General features: G+C 37.6%; 1 protein-coding gene across 1 annotated transcript in view; it reads left to right on the top strand.

The window, feature by feature from the left end:
- PATJ (PATJ crumbs cell polarity complex component) overlaps positions 1–21,482 on the top strand; it is a 362,352-nt gene that overhangs the window by 130,499 nt on the left and 210,371 nt on the right. Inside the window, exons 23-26 of the mRNA XM_080800388.1 lie at positions 5,513–5,584; positions 7,026–7,203; positions 12,927–13,037; positions 17,067–17,144. Of these exons, the coding sequence (XP_080656514.1) occupies positions 5,513–5,584; positions 7,026–7,203; positions 12,927–13,037; positions 17,067–17,144 (439 nt within the window). The remainder of the gene's footprint in view (positions 1–5,512; positions 5,585–7,025; positions 7,204–12,926; positions 13,038–17,066; positions 17,145–21,482) is intronic.

The following is a 21,482-nucleotide window of genomic DNA, read 5'->3' as shown; positions in this document are numbered from 1 at the left end:
TCGGGTCATGATCCCAGGGTCCTGGAATCGAGCCTCATGTCTGCTCTGTGCTCAGCGGGGAGCTTGCTTCCTGCCCCCACAGCCTGCCTCTCTGCCTACTTGTGATTAAAAAAAAATGGTAACTTCGGCACTGTTTCTATTGTATGGTTAATTCATCTGGGGGAAAATAGGTTATAAAACTCTGGATAACAGGGGCGCCTGGGTGACTCAGTGGGTTTAAGCCTCTGCCTTCCACTCAGGTCATGATATCAGGGTTCTGGGATCCAACCCTGCATCAGGCTTGCTGCTCAGCGGGGAGCCTGCTTCCCCCTCTCTCTCTGCCTGCCTCTCTGCCTACTTGTGATCTCTCTAACTCTGTCAAATAAATAAATAAAATCTTAAAAAAAAAATATGTATACCCAGTATTTCATCGAGGCATCTATTACGTTCTAGGAATTTAAAAAAAAAAACGAAAACAAAAACAAAAACAAAACTCTGGATAACAGTGTGAGAAGTAAATTTCATTTATTTTAACATGAGATTCTAACTGCTTGAGCTATTGACCATATTTAATCAGTGTAAATTATAAAATTGAGGTCAGAAATCCTTTGCTAAAGTTTTAAATATGTTTGTGTAAATTTAGATCTTACTGTGTGCAGTAAAATTACTTTACTTTCTCAGTTAAATTTTAATTTGAGTTAAAAGGTTGCATTCATACCCAACTTTTCTATCAACATGGACTGGACTGGAGGAAATTATGCTGAATGAATTAAGTCAAGCAGAGAGAGTCAATTATCATATGGTTTCACTTACTTGTGGAGCATAAGGAGTAACATGGAGGACATTAGGAGAAGGAAAGGAAAAGTGAATTGGGGGAAATCGGAGGGGGAGACGAACCATGAGAGACTGTGGACTCAGAGACAAACTGAGGGTTTTAGAGAGAGGGTGTGTGGGGTTGGGTGAGCCTGGTGGGGGGTATTAAGGAGGACGCATGTTACATGGAACACAGGGTGTGGTACATAAACAATGAATGTTGGAACACTGAAAAAATAAAATAAATTTTAAAAAATAAGTAATTTCAAAAAATAAAAAATAAGTAAATAAATAAATAGTTGCATTCATGCATATAAAGTGACCACATTAGTTTGTATAGTTGCTCATCTCCTAGGATGGTATTTCCCAAACAAATCACACTATCTGGATAAGCTTTTGAAATGTTTTTGTTTGTTTGTTTGTTTGTTTTATTTTTGTTTTGTTTTATTGTTGTTGTTTAAAGATTCTATTTTTAAGTAATCTCCACAACCAACATGGGGCTTGAACTCGCAGCCCTGAGATCAAAAGTCTCTTGCTACCCTGACTAAGCCAGCCAGGTACCCCTAAGCTTTTACAAGTTTTCTCTCTCTCTAGGTATGAAATAATCTGAATAAAATATGGGTAAACTTCCTAGAGAAATATAATATGCTTTGAAAAAATCAGGGAGTTTCTTCTAACAGAATAATCCTTTTGTTACAATATCAAAACTAAAATTTTGCATCTTTTAGACAGTATTTTCTTTCTCCCTTTAGTTGTATTTATTTATTTGACAGATAGAGGTCACAAATAGGCAGAGAGGCAGGCGGGGGTGGGGGGAGCAGGCTCCCTGTTGAGCAGAGCACCTGATATGGGGCTCCATCCCAGGACTCGGAGATCATGACCTTAGCCGGAGGCAGAGGCTTAACCCACTGAGCCACCCAGGCGCCCTGGTTTTCCTTTTTTTAAATGGAGAAACTAACAGTCCATACCAATGTTAAAACTTGGTTTCCATTTTATTTTAGGTTTCTAAAAATTGAAAAATAGTAGCATACATGTACAGTAGTAAAAATACCTGTGTGGGTTGTTTTTTTTTTCTTAATGGCTCTTCTGAACTATTTTACTCACATTTTTGATGCCAAATGTGTGAGTTTTCCCCTCTGCCCAACTACTGATTCTCTGAACAGTAACTAGTATCTTAAAATTCAATTCCATTCTGACACTAGCTACTCAAGAGTTAGCGCTGATCGCACAGGCTAAGGGCTTAGTGCCACAAGACTGTCCTGACTTCAGATTGCCTGTCATAAGTCCCATGTTGCCAGCAGTACTTCTGACCAACCAGCTACGAATTGGGAGTTCCCATGATCCCTTTCTCAGGTTTGATGATTTGCTAAGGTGGCTCACAGAACTTAGGAAAGTGCTTTACTTCCTCTTACTGGTTTATTATGAAAGATACAACTGAGAAATAGCCAAATGGAGGAGATGCATAGGGCAAGGTTTGGAGGGGAGGGGGCTGTGGAGGAGGCACAGAGCTTCCATGCCTTTCCTGAGAGCAGCCCCCTCCCAGCCATTACATCAATACCTTGATGTATATGACAACCTGAAAGTTCTCTGAGCCCTGTGATAGGGGTTTTTATGGAAGTTCCATTACATGAGCATGATTGATTTCATTATTGGCCATTGGTGATTGAACTCCATCTCTAGCTCCTCTCCTCTTCCCAGGGGAGGGTGGGACTGAAGGTGCTAACTTAATCATACAATTGTTTTTCTGGCCACCGGACCCTATCCTGAGGCTAAGTAGGGTCTCACCAACCGTTACCTTATTAGCACAATAAACTCAGGTATGGTTGAAAAGGGCTTGTTAAAAATAACAAAAGATGATCCTATCACCTGTGTCACTTGAGAAATTTAAGGGTTTTAGAAGCTCAGTATCTGGAACCAGGGACAGAAACCAAATATTTACTTCTTATTGTCACACCTACTACAATTTGGGATATAGGACAGTAGAAAATGGAGAGGAGGAGGGTTTCAGTGTTGGTTTGATTTTCAGGTTTTTAATTATAGTCCTCAATTAATATTTTTCTAAAGGGGAATTCTAAAATATAGCAGAGTGGGCTGCCTGGGTGGTTCAGTCGATTAAGCGGCTGCTTCTTGCTTTTATGGGATTGAGCCCCGCACGCTCAGTGTGGAGTCTGCTTGAGGGTTCTCTCCCCCTCTCCTTCTACCCCACCCTGGACTCGTGTGTGCTCTCTTTCTCTTTAAAATTAAAAATAAAATCTAAAAAATAAAAATAAAAAAATATAACAGAGCATGAAGATATTCCCTGCAGTAATGTCCATATTCCAAAAAAACAGGATATAATGTCATTGTATCATATTTGAGACAGCAGATAAATTATGTCAATAGCATGGGCTATTAAGATGCTCTTAACTAAAAAATGATTATAATACATGGGGAAAATTTTGGTACAAATTCAAATAAAATTATAAAGGAAATGAACACTAAGCCTCAGTTAAATGCCAGTCATATATCATTTAATCCTTACTATTACATAGGGTAATCAAGTGCGAAAGTTTCTGCTATTAACAACCATCCGAGAAACATATATGCACATGTGCAAAGAATAACGTAATGTGATGAAACGAAAACTTTGCTTAAGTTGGTAGAATCATGGGTATCATTTAGGGATTGCATTCCGCTACTTATAAACAAACACCCACTTAGTGTCACTTAACCAAACAGAGCCTTAATTTTTTTCCTGTAAAAACCCCTGAAGAAGGTGATCTGCAGGGTCTTAAACACCTTCTTCCTTTTTGCTCTGCTGTTCTTAATGTATTGCTTTAGTCATTGTCTCTTCATGATTTTAAAATGGATCCTTCACCACCAGCGGCCTCTCTGCCTACTTGGCAAGAAGAAAGGGAAGGTCCTACGAAAGGCTCCTCTCCATTTAATGAGTTTTTCTGGAAATCTCTAGGGACTTTTACTTTGATTTCAGAACTGTAGCACCCAGTTACCATTAGCTGACAGGAAGTTCAGAAAATGTATTTCTCTAAAGCTGGGCATAGTGCCACCGGTAATAAAAGAGAGATTATGTTGGTGAGGAAGGAGGGAGAGGACATCAGATAAGTAATTGGCCAAGTATCAGCCAAGCTCTTTTTCCTTGAATATTGTGATGCTCTTAATTATAAAAAATACCCTGGCTGAGGCAAGAAAACCATCTGGTAGTGGTAAGATGTTAATGACCCCTAACGATCCCAACTCCCGCCCCCCCTTTTTTTTAAAGTTTGTATTTATTTATTTGAGAGAGAAAGAGCAAGCACAAGGGGCAGGGAGAGAGGGAGAAACAGACTCTCTACATGGGTCTTGGTCTTGTCCAACGCGGGGCTAGATCCTAGGACCCTAACTAAGATCATGACCTGAGCCGAAGGCAGATGCTTAACCGACTGAGCCACCCAGGAGACCCATGATCCCAATTTCTTAACTGATTTTTAGATTGTCTAGATCCTTTCAGTTTTCTCTTTCTCACTCAGCCATAAACCATTGTATCCTAGAAAGTCTGTATGTAGAAGCAAGTAGGTGGAGTTTGTTACTTTTTATGGAACTTATTTGAGAGTTCAGAGAAAGATGCAGCATAGAAACTGAGTCTTGCAACAAAGATTCGGATATCGTGAAGAGGTTGTGTAGGAGCCTTCTGTGAGCCTCAGTTCCTCTTGTGGAACATATAGTAGTATGACCTGCAGTACTTGTAGGTCACAAAGTTTATTTAAGCATAAAATACATTAAAAGTTACTTGGTTGGTTTGTCAGAGAGAAGGGTCTGGGTCTGGGATGGGAGGTGGGGTTCCCCCAGTCTGCAAACAGTATCCCGAGTGGCCAAGCTGCCGTGGCAAGGTGGAGGGTTTTTGTGAACGTGAAATGGAATAGGTATTGCCTGCATTTTTGTGTGGAGTAATACAGCTTACACTATCAGACCTATTACGTCATGTGATGGTCCAGTCACACACCCATTAATGGTGCAGGTTAGACTGGTGCTTAGGACTCCTGACTCCTCCTCCAGATAAAGTATGATAATGTATTTATGCTACATGATAGCATTACCACTGTAGCTTTTCTGTATTTCAGCATTTTATGTAGTGATTTCCACACTAACATAACTTGATGGGTGAAAGTGTGGTGGTAGCTGGGAGGATCGAATGAGATCTAACATAAGTCGGTCTATCTGCAAACTGCAGAGTGATAGATAATGACACAAAGCATTCATGGGATACAAAGGACAAGGGAATTATTTAGGGCCAAGGTGACAGATGTAGAAAGAAGGATTATGCTTACCAACTGTTGAGCCATTTCAGCTACTGATGTTGGTTTATGCTGGAGTGTTCTCTTTGCTCAACCAGTACCAAGTTTTAAGGAATATGTTTCCTAATATTTATATATTGATAGAGAAATTAATGTGAAATTGTACAAAGCAAACAGAGATTTTTAGAAAATAGCATCTGGAGTATCACCAATAAAAGTGTTGATAATAGTTACGATTTTCTGGTGGTTGGGGATATTTATTGAGTTGAACATTAAAGCAATGTTCCAGTTGATGTATGTATTTTATTGATGTAAATATTTTAAAAGCTTAAAAATCGAGACCATTTAACTACATATAGATTGTTTAATTTCAAAACTTTCTAGAAACCTTTAATACAGCACCGTGTTTTACAAGTTCTGTGTGTATTTTTTCCTTTCTCTCCCCTCAGTGAGTTACCTGAGAGAGAAGAAGGTGAAGGAGAAGAAACGCCAAACTTTAGCCACTGGGGTCCACCAAGAATGTATGTCGATGATGTTACTGGCTTTCTCAGTAGGAGAACACAATTAAGTAGTTGCTCTGTAATTTTATAGTGTCATTGGGACATGCACTGATGGAGAAATTGCCATCATTCACATGGAGGCTGGCCTGAATTTTAGTTTAATTTTTTCTCATGAAGAGATTTTTAGCGGAGCAAAATGACTGTAATCAACATTACATGGAAAGGTTTTTTTGTGTGTGTGTGTGTGTTTTAAGATTTTATTTACTTATTTGACAGAGAGACTCTGATCACAAGTAGGCAGAGAGAGAGAGAGGAGGAAGCAGGCTCCCTGCTGAGCAGAGAGCCCGATGCGGGACTCAATCCCGGGACCCTGAGATCATGACCTGAGCCGAAGGCAGAGGCTTAAACCACTGAGCCACCCAGGCGCTCCTACATGGAGAGTTTTTATCATACTTTTTCAGAAAAAGTAATTGACAAATGTCCATGTATGATAGTAACCATCACTATTGCATCACTGCCTTAAATGCAGTGAATCGTCTTCCTTTTTTTTTTTTTTTTTTTTTTTTTTAAATACACAGCAACTGTAGTTGAGGCTTCTAGTGTGTATTCGTTTATCTCTAGCCTCCTCCTCTTGTGTTCATCCAAGTCTGGGCCTTGCTTGAGCTAACAGAATATAAAAGTCTTCCTTTAGCTGTTCTTCCTATGCATTAATAATTCCACAGGACCCACATGATCTTTTCTCTTCTTGCATTTCTAAGTTTTGTCTTAAAGACTCGTAGGAGCTGTTTTCTGAACTACTTTTTTTATTTCAGTTAATCATTGGCCACATCTGTGCCATTTGAGCAAAATTCATAACCATTTGAAGGGCAAGTTTTATTCCATACTTTATTTTTAAAAGTGATGTGGAGATAGGAAGAAAAGAAAATCTGCCATCTTTCAGAGCAAAATCTGTCCCCAGCTTCAAGAACCACAGGTGAAACCAGCTGACTGGAAAAAGCAGCTTGGGCAACAAGCCTTTTAGTGACAAATTTATTTTATTGTGAAAGTTTGTGCTTTTTGCCAAAATGATACATGCGACTTTCTTTTTCTTTTTCTCCCCATCCATTTGTTATTTCCTTCATCCGTTCTTTGCTGATGTTATGGATGTGGATTAAAAGAACTAATTATAGAAAATATAGATAGATAGATAGATGGGAACATTAAGGCCTAGCCAAATCTCTGCATATTAAGAGGTGTATTTATTGTTTTAGAAATCTTTTTCCAAATTCAAGCTTTTGTATGTACCATGAATTATTGATAATGTTCTATAATTTTGGAACTGGCTACAGTTTTGATAACATTTGTAAAAATATATTCATAGAAAATATGAATCACAAGGGTATGGTCCAAATTGAACACTTACAGTGATAGTCCAACAAATTATATTAGCTTACTCATAAGTGAACTTATTTTCTTTTTACAGTGTTGAGATATTTAGAGAACCCAATGTGTCTCTTGGTATTAGTATTGTTGGTGGACAAACTGTTATAAAACGCCTGAAGAATGGAGAGGAACTGAAAGGTATATTTATCAAACAAGTTTTAGAAGACAGTCCAGCGGGAAAAACAAATGCTCTTAAAACAGGAGATAAAATACTTGAGGTAAGTGCTGTTAAAATTCTGTTTGTGTTTGAAATCTACTCTAGGACAGTGATCATTTAACCAGAAGTCCTTCCTTCATTTGTCAGGGTATATTTGGATACAATTGGTGTATTTGCTCCTGGTGCCCTAGTTTGTATGTTGTTCGTATAATTTTATGAGATTCTAAAGTTGGGGTGGCAGCATACAGCATATACAAAGGATCAGCTGACCAAAAATACAGTTTTACAGTTTAACAGAATGAGGCCACCGGTGAGCCTTGTGCTTCTCCCACAGCCTTTAACAAATGCTAATTTTTTCCATCATTTAAAAAATATCTAATATTCTTCTTTTAAACTGAAGTATAGGTGACACGCAATGTTACATTAACTTGCAGTCATACTAGGTATACAACATAGTGATTCGACAATACTGTACGTTACCCAGTGTTCCCGGTGCTCCCGGTGCCCCAGGGCTCCCAGTGCTTGCTGCAAGTGTGGTTAGCGTCTGTTACCATCAACATTGTTACAGTATTACTGACTATATTCTCTATAACAAGCTCTACATTTTATAACGATGTGTCAGTAGGATAGACATGCTCATCCTTCCAGACTCCATTGGAGGAAGGGGTGAATCCGTTGTTCACCTGTGGTAGGCCTTGCAGAGCAGAGTTTAGAGCACATCAAGGCACTAACAATGTCCTGAGGTCTGAGTCTCCTGCATTTCTTGGCACTGGCTTTATTGGATGACATCGTATTAAATATCTTCAGCCCCAGAATCTGAATCATCTTAGCTTTATGACGCTAAGCTTCGGCTGTGGTGTTTTCGTTCTGGTAGAATGAAAAGAGCCCTGGAGGTCATAGGTTGAAGTCTTGATTGTCCTGTTTATTTTGTGTCTGTTCTTGGACATATTATTAGACCCACCTTAATCCCAGTTTTGAAAAAAAAAATGGAAATGAGAATTTAAAACCCAGAGCATCGCTCTGAGGATTAAAGCAAAGAACTGTGTAAAAGTGCTCTGTATATACAGATATTAGGTTATATTCGTATTTTTGAAATCAAAAAGATTTCAGACACACTGGGGATATGGTAATGAAGAAAATGAACAAAATTCGTACTCTTAGGGGATTTACGTGGTAGTGGGGAAGATAGATAATACATAAGTAATATGTGGAGTGCTGGATTATAGCATATAGTGCTGGATTATAGCATATAGCACAAAGATAAGGAAGGAAGGGCAGTGGAGGTGGTGAGACAACTGATAGATTGGTTATGGAAGGGAAAGTGAGCAAGAGAGTGGGAGGAGAAAAAGTCTAAGAGGTAATGTGAAGCCACATCACAGAGGGCTTGGAAGGTTGCCTTCTCTGAATGCAGTGAGAGTCCATTAGAGAATTACAAGTGCATACATATTTTAAAAGGATTACTCTGGCTTCTGGGGCAGGTGCAGTTTCCTTTATTTAGAATTTGCATGGCACGTTTTTTTCATTCCTTCGCTTTCACCCTTATGATTTTGTTTTAGGTGTATGTTTTGTAAGCAGCCTATAACTGAATTTTGCTCTATTTAAATATACCTTGATAATCTTCATCTAATAAATAAGTGACACTGATTCTTTTTTTTTTATTACTGATATATTTGAACTTAATTTTTAAATATGTATTTTGTGTTTTGTTTGGTCTTTTTCTTCCCCTTAACTTTCAGTTATGAAACAGAATCATAGGAAATTGTAAAGAAATGTGTAAGGAAGTCCCAGGTACACTTACCTCCCTCAGCCTCCACCAGTGTTAATGTGTGATGCAGCTGTAGTACAATAACGAAACTGAAATACTGATATTGGCACAATTCATAGACCTTATTTCGATTTCACCAGTAATACATGTGCTTATGTATAACTGAGTGTGTTTTTGTAGCTCTCCACTGTTTCATCCCGTGCGTAGCCTTGCATAACCACCCCACAGTCAAAGAAACTCAACTAGATCACCACAAGATTCCCCTGTGTCCTCCCCTGCAGCCTCTTCCCCTGACATATCCCCCCATACCCAACCTCTGGCAACCACTAATCTGTTTCTCTATGGCTGTAATTATGTTATTTCACAGTTGTCACATAAGTGGAATTATATATTCTGCATCTTTTTGAGATTGGTCTTTTTCACTCAGCATAATCTCACTGAAGTTCATTTAATTTGTTGTGTCCATCAATAGTTCCTTCCCTTTTCTTGTGACTGAATAATATTCCATGGTGCAGAAGAGGTACCAGAGTTTAACCATTCGCTCACTGGAAGACAATGGGTTGGGGTACCTGGGTGATGGCTATTGGTTTGGCTCAGGTCATGATCTCGGGGTTTTACAACCACCCTGCATTGGGCTCCATGCTTAGCAGGGAGTCTGCTTGGGACTTTCTCTTTCCTGTGCCTCTGTCCCTCCACTGCATGCACCAGCTCTCTCTGTCTCAAATAAATAAATCTATATCTATAAATAAATAATCCTGTGCCCCTGTCTCCCCACTGCATGTGCTTGAGCGTGCTCTCTCTCTCTAATAAATAAATCTTAAATCTACATAAATAAATAACATGTAATATTTAATATAATATATATTTAAGAAAGACACCTGGGTCGTTTCCAGCTCTTGGCTATTATGACTAAAACTTCTGTAACTTCTGTGAACATTGGTATACAGTGTTCACAGAAGAACATTGGTATACAATGGAAAATAAGCCTTCATTTGTCTGAAGTAAATGCCCAAAAATACAGTTACTGGTTATATGGTAAGTCCATTTTTAGTTTTGAAGGAAACTGTTTTCCAGAGTGGCTGTACTATTTTACATTCCCACCAGCAACATGTGAGTGATCTGGTTTCTCCACATTCTCACCAACATTTGGTGTCATTATTTTGTGGACATTCTCCTAGGTAGATAGTGAAATCTTGTTTTGAGTTTCCCTAATGGCTGATGATAAAGAACTTCCCATGCCATCTGTACATGTCCTCTTTAGTGAAATGTTTGTGCATGTCTTTTGCCTATTTTCTAATTGTATTGTTGGTTGTTTTATCTTTTTAAATTATGTTTTCCCCCTCACTTTTTTGTGCTGTGAGTTGAGTACAAAGTATTCTCTTACTAATCCATCACTCTTATATACTAATAAGAACCCACTGCTTAGTCCCAGATTTAATCATTTCTTTAAACTCACAGCAGATTTGAAATGTTAACACTTTTTTATTTTGTCAACTGTGCTGAGTCATTTTGTTTACTTTTTTCCTGTGAAAAGCATCACTTATTTGTTTTGTTTTCAAGTAAAGCTTAATAATCATTTCTCTCTGCCTTGAAACAGTTGCATAAAGGAGCTAGGTCTTTATAAAGAAGAATTTGTTGACCTGGGAGGTTAGCAATTAATTTAACTTTGAGAAATGGGTCTTATCTGTGTGAATGGACACACTTCTGGGTTATACATTTGAAGCTGAGAAAAATTTAAGATTATATTTCTGTGGTAGTATAGCAGAATTCCGTTTTTTCTCCTAACTTCCCAGGTTCAATGATTCCGATTGAACCCTGTGGAAATCCGGAAGATGAAATTGTTCTTCTGTAGCTTCTGCTTCTCTTACTGTTGAATGTTTTGGGGATTAGATCATTCATAAGACGATTCACGAGATTGTTGTGATAGCTTTTAAGTTTCAGTTAAAGTTTTTTTCTGTATTGGTTTATAGTTATTCATATCCTGCTGGGTTCATATGGGAAAAGAGGTTTCACAGAGCTTATTAAAATCTTCCAGTGGGTGTCTGCTAGAATAAAAGGCCAAAGTTCTTCCAGAGCTGCCTTCCCGACCTCACCTCTCTGCACCCTCCCTCTTACACCGGACTTTACACTCCCCTGCTTCTAAACCCTCTCCCACACTGGGCTTCTGTCTCCTACCTTCCGGCCCTTACCTCTGTGTCCCTTGGAGGTAAGGGCCGGAAGGTAGGGAGTGCTTGCTTTTCTCCTCACCGTGCTCTGATACACTGACTGGCCATTCCCATCACTTCCAGCTCCTTGGATCCCCTTTGCTTTTACTGAACTTATCTAGGGAAACCACATCCTAGTTAAATGCAACTCTTAGCTTATTTCCGGTCCCTAGCATGGCTGGAGAAAATAACCAGCGAGGCTCTCTGGTCTCATTTTAAATTCATGAGCTCCTTCTCAAGAGAGTCTTTAGCTCTGCCTTGCAATCCTGTAATATTTCCCTGGTTGTTTCACTCTCCTCCTTCCAGAGGTAACTCCTTCGCACCTCCTAAACTGTCTTCCTCCTTCTTTTTTTTTTTTTTATTTAAAGATTTTTATTTATTTATTTGTTAGAGAGAGAGAGAGAAAGTGAACACAGGCAGACAGAGTGGCAGAGGGAGAAGCAGGCTCCCTGCGGAGCAAGGAGCCCGATGTGGGACTCGATCCCAGGACGCTGGGATCATGACCCGAGCCGAAGGCAGCCGCCTAACCAACTGAGCCACCCAGGCGTCCCTGTCTTCCTCCTTCTTAATCTCAGTTTATGGCGCTTGTTTCTTATTTCATGGAGAAAATAGAAGCAGTCAAAAAGGAACCTCCCCTTGCTTTCACCACATGCTAAAACTTTTTTCTTATCTGTGTCTGTAACAACATAGGAACATAGGAACTATTTGTGCTTCTAACCAATCTCCCTATCTTGTGCCACGAAGTCATTCCCTTTTCACTGTCCAAGGATTCATGCATTTTCCCTCCACCACACCATGGTTACTGTAATACCTCCCATCACCAACCTAGATCCCACGGCCCTATCCACCTACATCCCTGCTTGGTCTCCTTATGGCAAAGAAGTATTCACAGATCGTCACTATCCACTGACCATAAGCCACCCCAACATTTACCAGGGCTTTGATACGTTATCAGTTTGAAAGACTGGTTCTGTTACATACGGTAAATACAAAATGCTCTTGGAGATTGTGGACATGTTTGCAAGTTAGGGTCTCTGAAATTTGTATGATAAGGAGTTATGTAGACTTACTCTAATTTACTGAACAGAGAACATTTTCAATAAAAAGAACCTATGGATATTTTCATAGTTCTTTTTTTTTTTAAGATTTTTTTTTTAAAGATTTTATTTATTTATTTGATAGACAGAGATCACAAGTAGGCAGAGAGGCAGGCAGAGATAGAGGGGAGGAAGCAGGCTCCCCACTGAGCAGGGAGCCCGATGCGGGGCTCGATCCCAGGACCCTGGGATCATGACCTGAGCTGAAGGCAGAGGCTTTAACCCACTGAGCTACCCAGGCGCCCCTTTCATAGTTCTTTTTTAAACATAATTTGAGAAATGTTCAACTACTCAATTAAAATAATGGACACTTTGCTTAAAATATTGTCCTTCTCAGTTTAAGAGAAGAGTCCAGACTGCGCTCCCCTGTCCCCACTCAGAATTCTGTGCTGTGTTTAGTGGCAGAGGTGACATCATAGCTCAGAAGCTGCTTAAGGTTCTATCACTGACCGAGCTCCCTATTTTGGATAATTATATTTAACCAGGGCTGTTGTTATTAAGATACTTGTCTTACTCGCTTTTCTTGAAGGTAGAATGTTATTTTCCTTAAACAGGTTTTTAAACAAACTTTTTATGGGCAAATCTTTTTTTTTTTTTTTTTTTTTTTTGCTTTGGTCTAATTCATTAGATCATTCGATTCTGGTTGTTCTCATCACTAGATAATACATATGAACTCTAGAGCCTTTCTAATTGAAATAAAATTACTTCTGTGTTTTAGGTGTCTGGAGTAGATTTGCAGAATGCTTCTCACAAAGAAGCGGTTGAGGCCATTAAGAATGCGGGAAATCCTGTGGTATTCGTTGTTCAGAGCTTGTCATCCACTCCAAGAGTAAGCTTTAGTTAGTCTTTTCAAAAAATTTAAAAATATTCTCTCTGTATCTATGGACCACACTTTTGCCTCCATGTATTTTTCCACATAGTTTCATTTTGATCCTGCTATTACCTACAAAAAGCATTACTTCATAAAAATTTAGTTATTGACTTCACCTTCTCCTTTTTCTTCTTTGATCTTGGTCTTTTGGTCAACTTTGAATCATTCCAGTCTGCCTTGGTATAAGTCACAGGCTGTGGAGTTAGACCTGTTTTCCATTCCTTAATTCCCTGTTGACCAGCTTTGCTAACTTAGAGACAAGTTACTTGACTTTTCTGAGTCAGTTACTTTGTTTATAAAATGCTTTGAACATAAAGGGGGTCAGATATGAAAACATCCTAGAGGTACCTCCATGCCCTGTGTAGTTATTAAAAGCATAAAAATGCAAATGTGGTGCATTGTTGTACATCCTGAATTCAAAACTAGCAGTATTTAATTGTAACACTTTTATCTGTAATAAATAATTCTTTCAGTATGGAATTAGAATTCTGATACATAGATGTCAGTGGCAGGATTTGTACTTTATTTTGCAATATGCAGCAGAAACATCACCCCTAAGCACTGTCACTGGAAGAAATGCTTATTTCCCTTTCTTATAGTGGAAGACAGCTGTTCAAAACATAGGCACTTCTGAACAGTAGAAAAACTGCATATTTTTTTAAAATGCTTTTCAGTAAATGATGCAGTGCTTTTCAACCTTTTGTATGTCAAGGCATACAGAAAATAATATTTGTATGGCACCCTGGGCAAACAGAGGTTTGGTTGCCCTGAGGGTGGCGGGGTATCAATACATTTTAATGTAACTTAGAACCTGCCTGCACTCAGGGGGCTGCAAGGTCACCCTCCCCGGGGTGGGGCAGCTCTGCTGGGGTACACTGTGTTGCAGTATGAACCTTCCCAGTCTTAGTGCTGTGTTTACACCGTCAAGACTCCCTGAGAATGAGGAACTGAATAATGTCTTCTTATTTTCATACAGTTTGAAATTTGGGGGAATCCACTTTTTAATTCACTTTTTTTGGAAACCAGGTTTTTGGAATCCACCTTTTATTTCTTACAATATTGAGGAGGTAGTTGAGGCTGTCACTTTTATTTCTGGAAACTGAGTTCCATAGGAAAATTGGCCAGGTTATTCCTTGCCAAATGGTACTTCCAAAGAAACAGTTTTAAATGAGAATGAGCTGGCGACTTGATACCTTTATGTGGCCACTTATGACTGCCCTGCCAAAAAAATATTCAAAGCAAAAAAAGGAGGTTATAAAGTCAACCAAAAAGGCCAAGCAAGCATTTAATCCTGCCTTTGCTGGTGAGTTGAGGTGGAAATTTTCACTCAGATGACACAAATAGCGCAATTTCTTTCACTGTTCAAAAAATGAAAATCTTCTTAGGCATCATGCCATGCTCAAGTCACTTATTCCCCATGCAGCACAAGAGACTGCCACATTGTGCATTTGGTTCATCAAGCATTGAGCTATCTCTGGTTCTAGGCAAGGGAGCACATTCAGGTGATGGACATGACTTGTTCCATTTTTTAACACAAAGTAATTCCTGTTGAATGAGGCGTTAAAAGGAATCAAATTTCATATCTTTGCAAAATGGCTCTCGGGCTTATTTATTGTTGCAAGTAGTAGTGGTCATCACAGAAATAGAAAATAGAGCCAAATGCTTAATCATTTTTGACCACTTTACATTAACATTGAAATTTTCTGCAAAACCCGCAAAGAAGTCATTTTCTAACATTGGGACCATCACGGAGGCCCTATGTCTAAAGTGCCCTGGTCACATGGAGATTGTCATTAACATCATCAATTGAGCAGCGGTGTTTATGTTTGTACTTCTTAAAAAATTCTTTGCATTATATTTTACTTTTTTATATTTGCACTTTTAACAGATGCTTTTGGAATTTCACCAACACATTACCTTTTTAAGCTTTTTCTCCTAAATTCCTCAGTAGTGTTTTCAGCGTGCTAGAAAGAAATGCGTATATCCACTTAGATTTATTTGGCAAGTGCTTGTTTGAGAGAAGAACTGATTTATACTACATTCCTCTATAGCAAGTTTTTATGCCAGGGTATTTATTTCCCACTTAATAACATAGGTACATTTCACATACTATTTTTCCACATTCCAAAACAAACGTGTTTGAAATTGGGATCATCCCTTCAGTTCATTAAATTTATTATCCTATGTTGCCTTCTTTTCCCATGTATTCCATTTGTCCTTCCCTAATACCATGGTTTCGTAATGGCACCTAAACTTCCTTTATGTGTACACTTCCATACTAAATGTATAAAAATAAAATTTTCACTTTCACAAGAGATATGCCATCTTCTGCTTTTATTAAAGATGCAGTCTTTGTGGTAAGCCTTTGGTCTTCCAAATTTGGCTAATGGTACATTTACAGAGCTATATTTCTGTGCCATTCAAAGAACAGTGTAAACTTAGGAGTGGCAGCCGACATAGTGTCCCGTCCCAGAGCTTCTGCTCTTCAGCTCTAGCCGGTTTTTCCCATGGGAGAAGGTAGGTCCAGTGTGGACAGGTGTTCTGACTTATCAGGGAGGCCAAGTACTTTGTTTTAAGATTCTTCAGGACAAGAAATACATGCCTATAGACCAACCAGGTTTTGAACTTGGACCTTTCATGTTAGTGTTAGAAAATGACTTCTGAAGTCTTGCAGAAAGTCTCAAAGTTAAAGGACTTGGATTATTGTTTGTATTAAATGGAGGAATAAACACTAAGCACTAACAATGTCTGTTCACATATAAAACATTAAATATATGTTATGTGTCATTGCTATTTCCTTCCTATCTATCTATCTATCTTTAAGGAGGCTCCATGCCCAGTGTGGGGCTTGAACTCATGACCCTGAGATGACGAGTTGCATGCTCTACCACCTGAGCCAGTCAGGTGCCTCTGTTGTTTCTTATTTAAATGAAACATTTCTGAGACTTTCTCATTTATTCCAAAATTAGTTTATTTCTTTAGACTCTATATTAAAGGCAAAGAAAATTTAATCTTAAATTGCATGTATAGAGAGAGGTATTTTTTGCTTTGCTTTGTTTTGTTTTTTAAATTACCCCTAGGCAGGCAGTTTCTTTACATTTCTGGGAAAGGGGATTTGTTTTTTCTTACAACCCTCATGTCTGTCATCAGATTCTATGCCAAGATTATTTGTGTTAGCTATTTGAGGAGCCTTTAAAAAAAAATCACTAAAAATTGTATATTTTCCCAAGATGTTTCATAGATTGTTTGGTAAAAAGAAATGAATCAAAAAGTAATCTATGGTGTTGGCACCATTGAGAATTAAAAGTATTTCTATGAAATGGAACTATTTTGTTCATGTATAAACATTTATTGAGTGCAACTGTGTAATAGGTTCTTTCTGAGCACTATGCGTAGTGATAAATCACTAAATTCCAGCTCTCATTGAGCTTTTATCCAGAGATGTAAATAGATCTGTGGTTTATCTTCATGCTAACAGTACTAGTGTAATATTTATTGAGTGTGCACAGTGTGCTAGATAATATACTTGATTTGGGATACAGTGATGAATAAGGTAAATCAAATAAATGATGCCTCCTGTGTTCTAGGGAGGGGTTCATATACGTCACCCCTAAAACTGTTTTTGCAAAATGAGATGTTTGGATGACAGTCAGTATTGAGACTTTCTTTTTCATCATCTTCATTTTCACTTTCTGGACCTACACATATTGTGAGTTTATTGTTCTTTGATGTTACACACACATACACACGCATGCATGCACACAATATTTTGGGTAATCTAGCTTGTAATATTTTTCAGATTGTATTGTTTGCCTTGAATTCTACTTCTCATGTCTTTATTTTTTAGATGAAGTTAGTGACTTAGTTAAGTAAGATTTTAAGTGTTTAAAAAATTAAGAAATGTAACGATTGTGACATTTAAATGTTTTATTCCTTTTCCCTTCCTTGTGTGTGTGTGTGTGTATGTGTGTGTGTGTGATATCATAGGTCCTTCCTAGTGTGCATAACAAGGCTAACAAAATCGCTAATAACCAGGACCAAAACACCGAAGAAAAAAAGGAAAAGGTAATGTGAACCTCTCAAGCCTTTTAAAAATGTTTTTGGTTTAAAAAAAAAAATGGTTTTGATGTCTTTTTTCCTATCTGATCTGCAATTAATAAGAATGGTGTTTGAGGGGCGCCGGGGTGGCTCAGTGGGTTAAGGCTCTGCCTTCGGCTCAGGTCATGATCTCGGGGGTCGTGGGATTGAACCCAGCATCAGACTCTTCTGCTCAGCGGGGAGCCTGCTCCCCCCCGCCCCCTGCCTGTGTCTCTGCCTACTTGTGATCTTTCTGCCAAATAAATAAATAAATAAATAAAAAGGAATGGTGTTTTGACTAGTATCAGGCTAGAAGGACTGTGTTAAAAACATTTCCTTCCTATGAGTCTAACTGGTTCTGGCCAGGATGAAAGCCAGAAACATAGTGAAACATAGGTGCAAAAATGTGATAAAGCACCATTCATCCCTTGTCATCTTTGTCTGTCTTTCCTGTTCAGTTGAGCTGGTTGTCAGTCCATTCCCAGAAAATGCGTCTTCCTCTAGGGAATTTAGGGGACTTTGATCTTGCAGTTCTCTCAGGCTTCAAATCCATTTCCCACATTGCTCTTCCTTTTATCCTCCAAGGAGCAGCCCAAAGGTCATCTCCCCCGAGAAAACATTCCTTACCATCAATCAAAATTCTTCTTCCATCCTTGTTTTCCCACCTCTGTTCTAGTCAAGTCCATCTAAAATTTATTTTAGGATATAGTATTAGGTAAGGATAAGTTTTTATTTTTCCCCCATAAAGATAACTATCCTACTGTTTCAGAATAGGCCCTCCATTACCTACTGACTTGTATACAACCTGTCCTAGCTCAGGTTATCAGGGGGTCTGCTTCTGAGCTTTCTCTTTGATCCCCATGTCTGTCCCAGCACAAATGCTACACTAGCTCAATTATTAAAGCTTAATAATAAATCTTGTTTTCTAGTAGAACAATTTCCTTTATATATTTCTTCTTCTTTAGAGGTGTCTTCCCTATTTGTACCCCTTTTCTTTTCTCTGAATTTTAGGACTAGCTTGTCAAATCCCACAAAAAAATCTGAGGATTTTGATGGGAGTCACATCATATGTATAGATTAATTTTTAAAGAAGTATATCTTTATGACATCTAACCTTTTTAATCATTGACATGGTATATCTTTCTATATATTAAATTCTTTTTTCTTTCAATTTTTACAGTTTTCTTGAGAAAGGTATTATAAATCTTTGGTCTATTCCTAGATACTCTTACATTTTGTTTTGCTTTTAAGTATTTTAAACTGCATTTTCTGTTGTTGCTAGTATGTAGACAGAGAATTGATTTTTTTATGTATTTATCTGATATCGTATAACATTATTCCCTTATTTTTTAATAAAAGAATCCAGTGCATAACACTGGGAAAACTGAAAGACTGAAACAAAATCACTCATAAACTCACCACCTAAAGATAAACTTATTAATATTTTAAATACTTTATGTAGAGCTTTCTACTGTTTTTATGTCCTCCATAAATATATATAATTTTAATAAGAATATGAGTCCCAGATTCTAATACTATGTAGATTTTTATTTCTGGATTTTCTGTATGGGTGATAATAATCATTCTGGATAAAGGCAGTTTTCTTTTTCCCCTTTTTCCAGTCTTATTATATCTACTAAAACCTCCATTGTGTTTAATAAAGAAATAATAATAGCTATCATTTTTGTTTTTCCTTCTGATATTTAAGAAATTGCTTTTAATATTTCACCATTGAATATAATGTGTGCTGTAATTTTTTGTAGCTAATCCTTCAGGCTAAGGAAGTAACCCCTTTCATTCTTATTTTGCTAAGAATTTTTATCATGAATGGCATTGGGATTGAATTTATCAGATGTATTATCTGCATTAACTGAAATAATTGTGTATTACACATTTTTTTTCTCCTTGAATCCCTTAATGTGGTAAATTACATTAATAGATTTCATAATGTCAAACCAATCTTGAATTCTTGCATTAAACTTAATATGATCATGATTTTTTTTTTTGCACATTGCTGGCACTATTTTCATTAGGATTTTTGCATCTGTGGTTAGGAATGAAATTGGCCTGGAATTTACTATTGTATCTGCTTTTGAATATATGAGACTACTAAAATGAATAGTAGGTGTATTTCTTCTTTTTTAGTTCTCTGAGCATTTCTGTAAAATGGTTATTATTCATTCCTTAAATCTTTGGTCACATTGGCTTATGAAGCCATTTTGGGCCTGTGTTTTCTGTGTCAGAAAAAATCTACAATGCTGATTCAGTTCTTCAGTACTTGTGGAACTATTCAGATTTTCTATTCTAGAGTCAGTTTTGGTTATTGATTCTTTTCTAGGAATATTGTTGTCACTTAATTTTTTACATTTGTTGGAATAGAGTTATTTATCTTTTTTTTTTTTAAAGATTTTATATATTTATTTGACAAGAGAGAGCACAAGCAGGGGGAGTGGCAGGCAAAGGCAGAGGGAGAGGGAGAAGCAGGCTCCCCGCTGAGCAGAGAACCGAATACGGAGCTCGACTCCAGGATCCTGGGATCATGCATGACCTGAGCTGAAGGCAGACACTTAGCTGACTGAGCCACCCAGGCACCCCAAAGTTGTTTATTATCTTAGCTTGAATTATGCTTGCTCTATCTATAGTTCTTTTTCATTGTGAATATAGTTTATAGTTTACTTTTTTCTTAATCTTAAAAGTAACTCATTTAATTTCTCCAAAAAAATTTTTTTGTAGTTGACATAACATTACATTACATTACACATTTCAAGTGTGTAGTTCCTCCATTTGAAGTTCTGATTTTTGAACTGTGTTAGTCATCTCTGTTGTATCCTTATTCTTTTAATTTATTTGTCAGAGAGCACAAGAGGGAGAACAGCAGACAGAAGAAGCAGGCTACCTGCTGAGTGAGGAGCCTGATGTAGGACTTAATCCCAGGACCCTGGGATCATGACCTGAAGGCAGATGCTTAACCCACTGAGCCACCCAGGCATCCCTATTCTGCTTGATTTTGTTCTCATCTTTATATTGCCTTATTTTGTTTGGTTTTCTTCTTCTACCCCCCCTCCCACACATACAATAATCTCTAAGTAGTTGTAGAATTTATTAATTTTTTAGCTATTTTTTTAATAAAATAATCACTTAATACCATATATTTCCTTTTAAGTCATTCTTTACACCCCAAGATTTTAAGTTGAATGTCTATTATTCAGTACTGTTTTTTTAAGCCCCCACATTTTCTTCTTACCCAAATTTATTTAGAAATGTATCTTTAAATTTCCACATGAATATTTTTAAAAACCTATTATTTTCTAACATATTTCCATTATAATCAAAGATTGTGGTTTATGTAACATTCTTTTGCATTAGTTGAGACTTTTTATGTCCTATCATATTCTCAGTTATCATAAATTTATTACTTATAAATTTACTATTTGTTATTATAAATTTATTATTATAAATGTATATCTCTGAATAGCATAGTAGGTTTTCATTTGGAAGATTTTATTTTTAAGTAATCTCTACACCCAACATGGGGCTCAAACTCAACCCCAAGATCAGGAGTCACACATTCTACCAACTGAGCCAGCCAGGTACTCCTAGCATGATAGTTAATTGAGTGTAGGTTTATATACAAAGTCACTAGAGCAAATTAATTAATTAAGTTATTCAGATACTTGTGTTTTCTTGAGGGGGGGTATCAGGGTAAACTAGCAATCTCCCATTTTGATAGTAAAGTTAGCCTGTTTTTCATGTAGTTTTTCAGTTTTTATTTTATACTTTTTCAAGGTAATTTATTAGGTGTCTGCAAGTTTTGAACTATCTTTATTCATATTTGGCATTATTTAGTAACGTCCTAACATCTATGTCACCTAGTATCGCTGAATCTATGCCAACTTTATTTTCATGTTTGCCTGGATTTTAGCTTAGAAATTTTTTTTTTTTTTTTAATTTATTTATTTGTTAGAGAGAGAGCGAGCGAGCACAGACAGACAGAGTGGTAGGCAGAGGCAGAGGGAGAAGCAGGCTCCCTGCGGAGCAAGGAGCCCGATGTGGGACTCGATCCCAGGACGCTGGGATCATGACCTGAGCCGAAGGCAGCTGCTTAACCAACTGAGCCACCCAGGCGTCCCAGCTTAGAAATTTTTGAGCCACACACAGAATGAATTCAGGTGCCAACCTGAGAGAGTCTGGGCTTGTAAAGAATTCTGAGGGAATACCTTTTTTCCTTTTTTCTACCTCAAGCTAAGACGAAGGCCAGGAAATATCCTTACTATCTTCTGTGGTCAAGATTTTGGTTTGTTTCATTTTTTAAAAAAATATTTTATC

This window comes from Martes martes (assembly GCF_963455335.1).
Source record: "Martes martes genome assembly, chromosome: 4".
Taxonomy (NCBI): Eukaryota; Metazoa; Chordata; class Mammalia; order Carnivora; family Mustelidae; genus Martes; species Martes martes.
Note: the sequence above shows the minus strand (reverse complement) of the source record. Positions and strands in the feature narration are given on the sequence as shown.